The 12,003-nt window shown below is 41.5% G+C and overlaps 1 protein-coding gene across 2 annotated transcripts in view; it reads left to right on the top strand.

Annotated features, from left to right (window-relative positions):
• Positions 1 to 1,544: 1,544 nt before the first annotated feature.
• Positions 1,545 to 12,003, top strand: part of Nup58 (nucleoporin 58) — a 32,645-nt gene continuing 22,186 nt past the window's right edge. Inside the window, exons 1-6 of one of the 2 annotated variants that reach the window (XM_075950054.1) lie at positions 1,545 to 1,805; positions 5,113 to 5,255; positions 7,121 to 7,270; positions 7,752 to 7,889; positions 8,730 to 8,840; positions 11,968 to 11,992. In XM_075950054.1, coding sequence (XP_075806169.1) covers positions 1,699 to 1,805; positions 5,113 to 5,255; positions 7,121 to 7,270; positions 7,752 to 7,889; positions 8,730 to 8,840; positions 11,968 to 11,992 — 674 coding nt within the window. In that variant the 5' untranslated portion in view covers positions 1,545 to 1,698. The remainder of the gene's footprint in view (positions 1,806 to 5,112; positions 5,256 to 7,120; positions 7,271 to 7,751; positions 7,890 to 8,729; positions 8,841 to 11,967; positions 11,993 to 12,003) is intronic. The other variant, XM_075950055.1, reaches the window with a different exon arrangement.

Genomic DNA, 12,003 nt, shown 5'->3' with positions numbered 1-12,003 from the left:
AGTGAAGGGACACTAGCCCACTGGAGCACGTGGCTCTGGCTCGCCTTGCCCTTCTCTCCCTCTGCCTTGCTAAAAACCCTTATATTATTACATTTGGAAAGCTAGCCGTAAAGTCTGTTTCCTTATCTGGTCACTTCCTCCTTCTAAGGCTGACCACCAAGGTCTAGTTATCAAAGTACTGAAGTCCAGCAATCAAAGCCCTGGTTGGCTCATCTAATTAACATGTCCAATTAAAATTAAAATTAAACAGCTCATCCTAACCCGGTGTTTCCCCTTTTACCTTAATAAACCGCCATTTTTCTATGGGCCATGCTGTCTCCTCTCTGTTCAGAGCCAGTTCTTTGTCCCACTCCAGAACAAATATTCCTGCCCCTCTCCCTTATGCCTTTTCCCTTCTCCCTTGTCCTCCTTATTGTCTTTGTCTCTTGTTTCCTGTCCTCTGTCCCACTAGGACAAATAAATGTTTGTGCTGGTATCTTGGTTTTGGTGTATCCTTAGCCTATATACCCTTACAATAAGTATTTGGGGGACAGGATAGGATTATACTATGGATTTGGATGATGCCCTAATTCAGTCCACTGCAGGTCGCAATGCCCAACACAAAAGAAGGGCTAAATCACGGTTGAGTTGTAAGAAAGGAAGTTTCAAGAATTTGTCATATAGAGGGCACTGAATGCTAGATCTAGAGGCCTGTGAGCTTTTGTTCAGAGCACGACCATGGTAGATTGTGCTTTTGAATAAATCTGAGGGATGGGATGGGATCAACTTGGTTGAACGTGACCCTGCAGGTAGGCAAAGCATTTGCAGGAACAACACGCCAACTTCCCCAACTTCCGATGGAGAGCTAAGAGCCACTTCATGATGGCGGCGCCTCTAGACCACCTCTAGGAAGCTTTCCTTGGTGCTCACGTTACACCAGGTCCCCGAACATTCTCTTAGACAGTACGTTTCTGTTGTTGTATTTTCCACTTTGCAGTTCCTCCAGTAAATAGCCTAAGGTGTGGGAAAACCACGCGACCATGAAGCAGCCACTCGGGATGGTCCCCAAGAATGGCAAACGCCACACCCCCAGAGTGGCAGCGGAGACAGGGAGTGCAACGCCGCTCGAGAGCCCCTCCGGAGGCACACCGTGCACGAGTGTGGGAGCATCGGGAGAGGATCTGGCCGGAAGCGTGTGTGAATTAAAACCCGTGGGTTTCCGGACCATCAGAAAACACACACCCTTTTATATGGGGTGCAATGACACCCAACGAAACCCAGATATCCCCTTGAAGGAAATATGAGGGGATGACCAAGATCCTTTCCAATTCTCCGTAAAGAAACAGCCCTTGGGGGTCTTTATTCAGGAAGTGAGGCACAAAGTACCGCGAGAATCTCTTGAGCAGTCGGCACTCCGGTGTTTATCTCTTCAAGAGAGTAGGCGGGGCGCCCAGCCGGGCAGCCAGACGCTAGCACCACCTCCAATCCTGTCCCAGGGTTCCTTGCGTGGAGGGTGCGCTTCCGGTTCTTTCGGCGCGCGCGGACGGCGGCGCGCATGTGGCTCCGCCTCCTCCGGTCTCGCCGCGCAGCTGCAGGGGTTGAACTTCCCGCCTGGTTCCTACTGGGCCACGGCGATGCTGCAGGTCGTGGCGCGGCAGTGAGGGGACAGAAGCGTCCCAGGTCTCCAGCGTTGTTGACGGCGTCGCGCCCAGGGCCGCCATGTCCACGGGGTTCTCCTTTGGGTCCGGAGCGCTGGGCTCCACCACCGTCGCCCCCGGAGGGACCGGCACGGGCAGCGGGTTCTCCTTTGGGACCGGCACGTCTAGGTAACCGTGTTAACAAGTCTTCAATGGCCTGTTGCTTCCCCGCGTGGCTCGGCTTGTCGAGCTCTGCCTCCAGGCTGCCTGGCTGCCCTGCCAACCCCGCAGCGGGCCGGCGACGGCGGGGTTGGGGACCTGTGATGCCAGGGCTCTGCGGTCCCCAGCCGCGCGGAGGCCCGACTGCGGGAGGCGGCCTGGCATCGCGCCTACGCCTTCGCGACACCTCGGTCTCAGGAGTGAAACGGGTGTCGAATGAATGACAGCTTGTTGCTGGCTTTTCGGAGTAGAAAAATAGGAGGGGCTAAGTAAACATTTTCCCTTGATAAGATTTCATTAGTGTTTACGATTACGGTGCATTTTGAATTTGTGATTATTTTTGTTTCACGAGATTTTCAAGTCTTTGTGCCACAGAGGAACCAATCCAGTCTTTTTAAGCCTTTATAGCACTTATTAGTAGTAATTTTGTACCGTATGCATAACATCCTAAAGAATCTTGTATTATAACCATCAACATTATTGTTTCCTTTCACTACAAGCTTAAGTAGTACATTCATCAGTTTGTGTAATATATTCAGGTCAAGTGACAGATGCATAGCTAGGGATTTCAGACGGCCATTTCAATGAAGGAGCTACAGGTTAAAATGCAAGTCTTTGATAAAATCAGGAGCTGTGTACTTGAAGGACGGGGTATCACCTGAAGCATAATGATAATGCGGATGTAGACTAAAATGGCTAGGGACTTAATATCCCAAGAAAGCTCATTTTTTCCCCATCCCATATTAGATACAGAAGATCAAAAAGAACAGTACTATCAGATATGCCTTCTTGTACTACCTGTGTGCTGTCCGGACACAACCCACTGTATGCTATATTGTCTTTTTTTTTAAACTTTCACTTTTTTCTTGTTTGATTAATTGGCTTTAGGTTTGTCTTTTTAATGGTGTATCTCACTTAGTTCTTTCTTATTGTTATTGTTTATTGTGTGTGTGTGTATGTATGTGTGTATGTTTTGCCTGCTTCTGTGCACCATGCATGTACATTGCCCTCAGGGGCCAGAAGAGAGTGTCAGATTCTCCCCAGGCCTGGAGTTAATGCCCACTGTTGAGCTCCCACGTTTTAAATTTAATGTGTGTGTGTGTGTGTAAGTGTAAGTGTGTAAGTCAGACCGTGCTTGCTACAGATCAGAGGCTGTGTTAAGTCATCTTGTGCGGGTGCTGAGACAAGAAGCACTTTACCTTGCTTTTTTTACACTGCCCCATCTCTCTAGCTCTACTTGGTTTTAATTGTAGTCAATAGTATGTTTTACAAATACTGGTTTCGAGCCGGTGGACGACCAGCAAAATGGAGTGCTCCTGCTACTGAACTCAATCCCGAGTTCCAGCTCTTCAAGAAGCTCCTCTGTCACTGCGAACCACTCATTAGAATTCATCTGCTACTTCAGCTTCCGTATTGAATTGCAGCTTTCCCCCTTGGGCTCCTAAAAGTGTGCTGAAAGCTGAATGACTCAACTGACTGGGATTGATGGTTTCTGGACTTCAGTAACTTGGAGTGATTAATATTCTGACCAGGACTGTGATTGTCTTAATTTAGCTAGCCAATAGTATTTTCGTTGAGTAGGAGCTGTCTTGGGGGTTGGTTGCACCTGAGGCTTTGTGCTTGGTAGGTGAGCCTCCACTCCTGAGGCTCCACTCCCTGCCTCTTTTTAGGGTTTTCAAACAAGTATTCTGCATTCAGCTGAAGGTGTTACCCATGTGCTCCATTACTGAACTGTATCCCCAACATCCTTTTTTATTTCATGGTAATCTGAGATATCCAGGTTGACCTTGAACTCACTCTCTGTAGCTCTGATAGGCCTTGATTTGGCAACTTTTGAGACTCTCTGAGTTGCCTAGGCTAGCCTCAAACTTGTAATTCTTTAATTCTCAGCTTCCTGAATAACTGTTTGCAAGCATGTTAGCACGCTTGGCATGATTTTGGTTTTCTGAAAGGGCAGAATTAGAAGTAATGAATATATAACGTGAGTAGTAAGATTGTAGCATGAATAATAAAACCCAGAGACAGGTATTGGGGTTCAACCTGAAGATCCGAAAAGCAAAGCAGTCAGCCGCTGTCTCTTACCTCCTCTACCTCAGACCGAAATGGCGGTCCCACCTCCACAAATCTTCAGAATGAGACTGAGCTGAGACCTGTCTTTTCCTGTCTTATATTCATTCCTCTTTAGTGCTGGGATTAAAAGCGTGTGCCACCATCTCCCAGCCTCTATGATTAACTAGTGCGGCTACTGGGATTAAAGGTGTGTGCCACCACTGCCTGGTCTGTATGGCTGTTTTACTCTCTGAACTTCAGGCCAGCTTTATTTATTAAAATGCAAATGAAATATCACTACATAAAATTTCCGATTGTGTTTTATGTGTTTTATATATAATCTATTAATTTCCTACATGATTTTCAAGGTGTCAGATTGTTGAAACTTTTTATTTTCATAACCCCCTCCCCCCATGGATAGCAAACACGGGCCTCTGAGGCTTGCTATGAACAATTAAGAAGTTTTGAACTTCCCATTCCCTGTTTTTACCATCTGTTCTTTATTCAGGTTTCCAGAAGTCTGTCCAGTTTCTTCTGTGAATACAATCTTGACAGAGGACATGGTACTTACTATAGCAGTGATGGGGTAGCAGTGGAGAGACCTAGAATATTGGACTGTGTGTCTTTCCACATGTGTGTTCTCACAACAGCTATGTGAGCAGCTGTTGAACTGTTGTACTTAAGTGTGAACTGTATTTAGGTAGTTCAAAGGAAAAAACAATCATTTCTGGCAATTTCAAGTATTCTAGGGTTCAGATTAAAAACTTCAGAGCCACATGTTTGTGACCCTGCTGCTGATTGTCTTACAATCCAGTCCTCATTGCTGAAGTAGTGAAGTGGAAGGGTCACGTGCTCCCTGCTGCATAGTACCTCAAGCCACACAGTTTTCTTAAGACGTGGTCTCATTAAGCTGCCCGGACTGACCTTGCACTCACTCTGTGGTCCAGCCGTGAAGTTGTGATTCCTTTGCTTTAGACTCCTAAAGAGCTAACAGGTTCAGGTGTGTTTCCATATTGTATTATTTAAGATTAACTTTAGATTTGGCTTGTTTTTAAGGAGAAAAGGGAGGTATTTGAACTTGTTAGGAATATTCTTTTTAATATCTTTTGGATCAAGATGTTATGAGATAAAACAATTCTAAGCAGTTGTTTTTTTTTTTTTTTATTTTTTCCAAAGTAAATACTAGCCTTCATAGCCTTTTTGTTTTGTTTTGTTTTTTATAAACAAGCACACCCTCTGTGGGACTCAACTTTGGAACTCTCGGGAGCTCTGCCACCCCGGCATCTACATCTGCTTCTACCAGTGGTTTTGGAACAGGACTCTTCGGAGCTAAGCCTTCCACTGGCTTCACTCTAGGAGGAACAAGTTCAGGTAAGGTGGATAGTTTTGTTCTCCGGGGTAAATGAGGTATTTCTTTCCTGCTTTCCACCTCTCTTTAAGAGGCCGTCACTGATTGTAGAGCTCTAAAAAGAAGGAAAGATTTGGAGGATTGGGTGAAGGAGCAGCTCTAGACAAGCACTTGAAAGTAGCAAGTGTGAATCAGGATGATTCTTGTAGTAGATTATATAATGCAGTATATTTTTCTTCTTTAGTAAAGATTGCTTAAGGCACTTTTACCTATTTGTTTTAATTTTTGCTATTAAACCAGTTGTTTTAGCAGAAAAATGTCATTCTTGAAAATTTCTGATACTCATTTGAGTGACTAGATGCTTCAGATAGCTGTTTCCGTATTTACCTTTAATTTCTTATCTTCAGAACCTCTTGCTTTCAGGTGCTGCCTTTCATTGGTTCTTCAGTGTGTGGAGCCCAGGAAACGAGACAGCAGCAGGAATACCAACCAGTGATCATGATGAGCTAGTTCTCAGTCTAGGGTTCCCCTCGGAATAGCACCCCCCCATACCCTCCACACCTGCCCTTAACTTTGTTATAACTAATACTTGTTTACATTTTATTCTCTTTTTAATCAAATTATACACAGCTTGTTTTATCAGAACCATTGCCCTAGAAGAAATGTTTGTGTTTGTTGCTAGAAAACACATAATTAATCTTATTAGAAGCATGTTAGTTTCTGAAGGTGGGGTCTAGAAGGAAGCTATTGTCATTGGTCATTCGATTTTATCTGTTTGTTTCAGGGAGTAGCAGCTACAACCATAAAATTAATTCTGGGTAAGAATTTTTGAGAAGAGATCAAACTCTGGATTTCTAGTGAATTGAATAACTTTTCTCCTCTCATCTAGTATTTCAGAGTAGGAGCAAGGAAAATAATTATAAAGAATTTTTTTGGATCCCACATAATTGTTTTTCAAAACCTTTTCAGTATTTGAGTATATATAAAAAAAAACAATGCTGGTATACCGTGCCTTTTTCAGTTACAGAAGAATTTTAAGCATACATGGCTTTTGATGTGGAGGTTTATGTCACACTATATTTCCAGGTATATGACTTTAGAGGGAAAAGTACCAGACTAGGGGAGAGGATTAGGATTAAGCTCTGGTTGCATCTCTGAAAAGCTTTGCGTTGTTAATTGTCCTATCCTATCTTGGAGCAAAGCTTTTTGTTATCTCTAATATTATAGAGTTATTGGACTTGGGACATAGCTCAGTGAAAGAGCACTTGCTCATTTGCATGTGTGCGTGGGAGGCTTAATCCTTGCTGCTGTCAAAATGAAAAAAAAATACATTAATGAAAATTTTGGATTGTCTTCCCCCTTGAAGACATGGTAGTTTCTTAGCGATAAGCTTAAGGGAATGTGAACAACTAGAGTGTCAGCCTGTCTTCAGGCTGGGTAGCAGCAGATAATGGGTGGCTACAAAATAGAAAGAGTGAAGGGATGTTAAAGCCCAGTGTGGTGTATGTCTGTAGTCCAAACACTCAGGAAGATCACAGGTTGAATACCAGTGTGGGCTATTCTGTGACTCCTCAGGCTATCCTGGAACCCACTCTGTAGACCAGGCTGGTCTAGAACTCACAAGAGATCTGCCTGCCTCTACCTTCAGAGTGTTGGGACCAAAGGTGTGTGCCACCACACCCATCTTGCGTTTCTTTTCCAAAGGACCATCTTTTTTTATATTCAGCATAATTTAGTCCCAACTTAAGTCTTTTGTTTCATACCTAAAATCCTTTTATCCTATTTATGATAGAGAAAAGGATCACAGACATAAGGATACTAATTAAAACCAGCCTAATATCTATATGGTTGAGGTAAAATGAGATTTTGTTTTTGTTTTTTAAAACAGGAACACCAGCTACTACATCTGCATCTACAACAGGCTTCAGTTTAGGATTTAGTAAACCTGCAGCATCTGCCACACCATTTACCCTGCCTGGCACTTCTACCTCAGCGAGTGGGCTCACTCTTTCATCTGCTCTCACATCCACTCCAGCAGGTGAGACAGAATGGGAAGAAAGTTGAATTAGAAGAAAATTACATTAAAATTTTATCCAGTTAGAGAACATCAGTAACCATTTATATTAAACATAATATCAGGCAGGGGAGATGGTTCAATGGGTAAAGTGTTCATTGTACAAGCATAAAAAAATTTAAAAACAAGCATTCTTTGGAAATTTTCTAATTGGATTAGTTAGCAATTTTGTCTTACTGAACTATTGGCTTTTTAGAGCCAGGTTTAGTGGTCCACACCTAATGATTTGGGAGGATGCTTCAGTAGGATGTGGAGTTCAAGGCAAGGTTTGCCTATGTAATAAGACTTTATGTGGAGTATTTCCAAAGCTTTCTTGAGCAAGTGGTTTCCCCAAAGATTCAGCTGTGTCAACGGGATTCTGTTTTTGAGAATGTACTGTTTTTCTGTGGTGTTAAGTGCTATTTCTATATGAAGGCTTCTTCTTCTCTCTCTCTTTTATTCTCAGCATCCACAGGATTTACTCTAAATAACTTGGGAACAACACCAGCCACAACTACAACAGCATCAACAGGGCTTTCCTTAGGGGGAGCCTTAGCTGGTTTGGGAGGCTCACTTTTCCAGAGTGCAAACACAGCAACATCGGGTAATTGATTGTATTTTTTTCCAGAATAGTGAATACTTGTATTTAAATTTACTTTATTTTAGCTTGTTAAAAAGAACACTTTTTAAAGATAATCTATTTTTCCTTAAGTATGAAAACCAAAATAATGGTTTTCCCATGTAAGGGAACATCTTGGCCATGTTTTAGAATAGTTGTCCTTTGTCCCCAGTGAGCCTGTTTAAGGAAATATTCAGAAAGCATCCTCAGAAATTTGTCTTTTAAATGAATGTCAACTAAGTCTTGGGCAGGGGATGTGGCTCAGTGGTGAAATTTGCTTAGTTGGAGTTATAAGAAAGGCTTACATCCTCACTTCATGTGGTATAGCCAGGTAAGCCTGACTTTTAAGCGTGGTTTTCTTTCAGGAAGTCTAGAGAGGGCATTTTTGAGAGTAAGTAAAGCTTTCCTGCTACTTGAAGACATTGTGTAATTATTTCACATAGGAATGTAATTTCAGGAATTTCTGGTTAATGGTTCATGAATTAGAAAAGGTTTATATTATATTTGTTTAAATTACAAAACTTGAAAATATATCATGGGAAACAAATTTTGTAGAAAAAGTTAAGTAAAAATTACCTATATCAAATTAGATATAGTTGGGCCCTTTGATAGTGAAAGATCCCCAACTTCCAAACTAAATATATTGTTAAATCTAGCAAGATTATCAATATTTACCCAAATTCTTTGCTACAGAGTTGTTTCATGTTATCTTCCTAAAACAGATAGTAAGAAAATTTGTATCTTAAAGTATTGAGTCTTTGGTCAGTAACAGGGGATTCTTTTAAAGTCAGGAAAGTTGATAAGTGGTATTTGGTTCATTTACAGGCCTTGGACAGAATGCTTTAAGCTTATCTTTGGGAACTACGGCACCTGTTTCAACTGCAGGCAATGAAGGCCTTGGTGGTATAGATTTTAGCACCTCCTCAGATAAAAAGAGTGAGTGATGTTACTCCAGTTTCCTGTAATGACAGCACTGTGAAGACGCTTCCTCAGTTTCCTGCCTGAAAGATCACTAGCTGTATAGCCATTAGTACCTTTAAATTTGTTTATATTATCATCCATATTTCACAGTTTTGAGCATAACGTACTGGCTTTTGTGAATAGTTTAAATTTGCATGTGTATATGTCTTACATAGCTACAGTAATGTGAATGTCAGTGCTTATTTATAAATCAAGATCATGATCAGTGTGTTTTGTAATCTACTCTTACTCAGCTAACATTGGAAATACTTATGTCAGCAATTTTAGTTGATTTTTTTTTTAAACTCTGAAGAGAGGAGTAAGAGAAATGTACATCTTTATTTCCTTTCTTTCCTGATCCCTCCCCATTGTCCTACTTTTATCCTGTGTCTGCGCTGGAGTAGAACAAAGATGATGTGAGAATAAGTACCCATAGTCACATGTACCACCTTCCCTTTCCCTTCGTTGGAATTGTCTGTTAGGAGTAGTTTGTTAAATCACAGGATGTTTTCCCCCTTTTTCTGTTATGTGTATATGTGTGTGTATTGGAAAATGTAAAGGCTCACAGAGTTCAGAAAAAGAATCAGATCCCCTGGAGCTGGAACCACTGACACGGGCTCTAGTAACCTAACTGGGGTTCTGTGTGAGAGCAGTATGTGATCGTAGTCCACTTGTGCTGGTTAGTTTTGTCAGTTGAGAAAATGACCCCCTTAGATTGGCCATGGGCAAGTCTGCTAGGTATTTTCTTGATTGTTGGTTGATACAGGAGGGCCCAGCTTACTGTGCACTGGGCTGGTGGTCCTGGGATCTCCAAAATAAACCGTTTCCCCCATTGTTGCTCCCATTGTTGATTTTGGTTGATTTTTTTTTTTTATCACAACAGTAGAAGCCTAAATAAGATACCATTGATTGTGTCTCCAGCCCCGGGTGTCTCTTTTTGTCTAGTAGCTATAGCAGTTAGCTCTGGACTTATATCGATGGGATTTAGCCAAATGGAGGAAGAATAGTAGGAAATAAAGAAGAGGCAACATGGAGTAAGACTTTGCCCTTCTGGAGAATTAACAGAGGACAATATAGGCACAGGCATCAAATGTCAGAAGTTATTAATGACTTTTTATACCACATTGAGTTTTGTAATTAAACTGGAGGGTTTTGATGGTTTGTTTTAAGATTTCAGAATATTTCTTACTGTTCATTTTAGTCAAGAGATGAAACCAGCCTAGATATCAGCAGATGAATGGACAAAAAGAAAAGGTGGCATATTCACAGTGCAGTTGGGTTCAGTTGTAAAGAAGAAGGAAATGATGATACTAGAGCAGAATTAGGTGATCCTGGAGATCATGTTAAACAGATAACCCAGATATCCCTTGATTCCCTCCTGCTTCCCCTCTCGTGTAGGGGGTGGTGGTCATGAAAGGAGAAGAGGACTAAGGTCTAAAGGAATGGGGGAGCAGGAGCAAAAAATAATCAAATGTGTATGCCATGGAAGCAGGAGTGGGAAGTGTTTGAGGGGAAGAAAGGGACCACTGCGACGAGAGATGGGGAGTGAGGAAATAAAGCAAGTTTAGTGATAGATGTGTGTGGAAAATAAAAGGGAGTGAAGGGTAGAGGATGAAGAACATTTGGCTGCGTGAAAAGTAGCAAGCCAAAGACTGCAAGAGTAGGATAGGAATGTTTGTAAGTATATTTACTGAGGCAAAGTGGGTGGACGGATAGGGCCTATGATAATGTAGCCCTTTTTACATGTTGTATGTAGAGAATTATAGCGCAAAAGTAAAGTATCAAAGAAGCAGCACATGATCAATTACTATTCTATTGCTGTGCTATAACACTGACCAAGGCAGCATCCAGAAGAGTTTATTTGGTTTACAGCTCCAGAAGGGTAATAGTGTATGTAACAGAGCAGAGATGGTCGGTGGCAGGCAGCTGGAACAGCACTTGAGAGCCCATATCAGGAACAGCAAACAGGAAGTGGGGAGAACAAACTGGGAATGGCGTTTGGCTTTTGAAAGCTGAGCCTGCCCCTGGTGACACACCTTTCCAGCAAGGCCACATATCCTAATCCTACTCAAAAAGCCCCACAAACTGGGATCCAAGTATTCAAATTCCCTAGTTGATGGAGGACATCTCAACTCAGACCACCATAGTACATCAGTTTTAAGAAAATGTGCTATTTGGGTTAAAAAAAATTAAATTCTTATTTTTATTATCTTGTCTCATCAAATCTTATACATCATTTATAGAAAAGGAAGGTTCCAAATTCAGAAACGTTGAGCTGTGAATGATAATGATGACCTAATCCATATTCTCATGGTAAAATAAACATGAGTAGTCATATGGAAGAACTAAGTCAGAACTCATCTGTATGTAAAGATAAGTGACATTACAAAGTAGAGGACTTGATTTTTGCATGTGTTCTCATATTTTAACATCCCTGAAATCAATATGTGTCTTATAGATCCAATTTTAGAAACAGATGAATGAAATGTGATATGTCTGAATCAAAAATACACTTAATATTGAATAGCTTGACAGTAATGTATGACTCACAGGCACGAGCAGTTCACAAATGTAGGAAGCGTATTTATATAAAGAACATTTGAAAAAGTGTTTCCCTCATTACTGCTGTAAGAGAAAGGTAGATTGGCATTTAGGAATGATGCCCGTTGCTGAGAGTGAAATGTGTTCTGTGTTTGGGCAGATGGAAATGTACATGGACACAGTTAGCTGTCTTCAAGGATTGACAGAATGTTTTATTGAATTGTTTCAGGTTGGAGGCTTTAGGGCATCGATACTGGGGATGGTGGTATTTAAATGTCTAGAGTTAAATTGATGGACAGAGACATTAAAAACTGTCCATGCAGGAAACTTTTTTGAAAAGTTTCTTCTTGAGGGAAGTGGAAGCAGCTGAGCTCTGTAATGTGTTTGTTTGGTGTCAGATCACCATCATCATACTGTGTTCTTCTTCCGAGTTTAGGACAGGGAAAATCACATTGCATGATGTTAAAATACGTGTGTTTGTATTTTATTTAATTTCTGTCCATTTAGAACTTGGAATGTGTTAATGTATTGTTAAATGACCTATTTTTACATTTTTATCTAGGTGATAAAACAGGAACAAGGCCAGAGTAAGTTTAAA

Source organism: Microtus pennsylvanicus, chromosome 15, assembly GCF_037038515.1.
Source record: "Microtus pennsylvanicus isolate mMicPen1 chromosome 15, mMicPen1.hap1, whole genome shotgun sequence".
NCBI lineage: Eukaryota > Metazoa > Chordata > Mammalia > Rodentia > Cricetidae > Microtus > Microtus pennsylvanicus.
The sequence above is the reverse complement of the archived record's forward strand: the minus strand, read 5'-3'. Positions and strand labels throughout refer to the sequence as shown.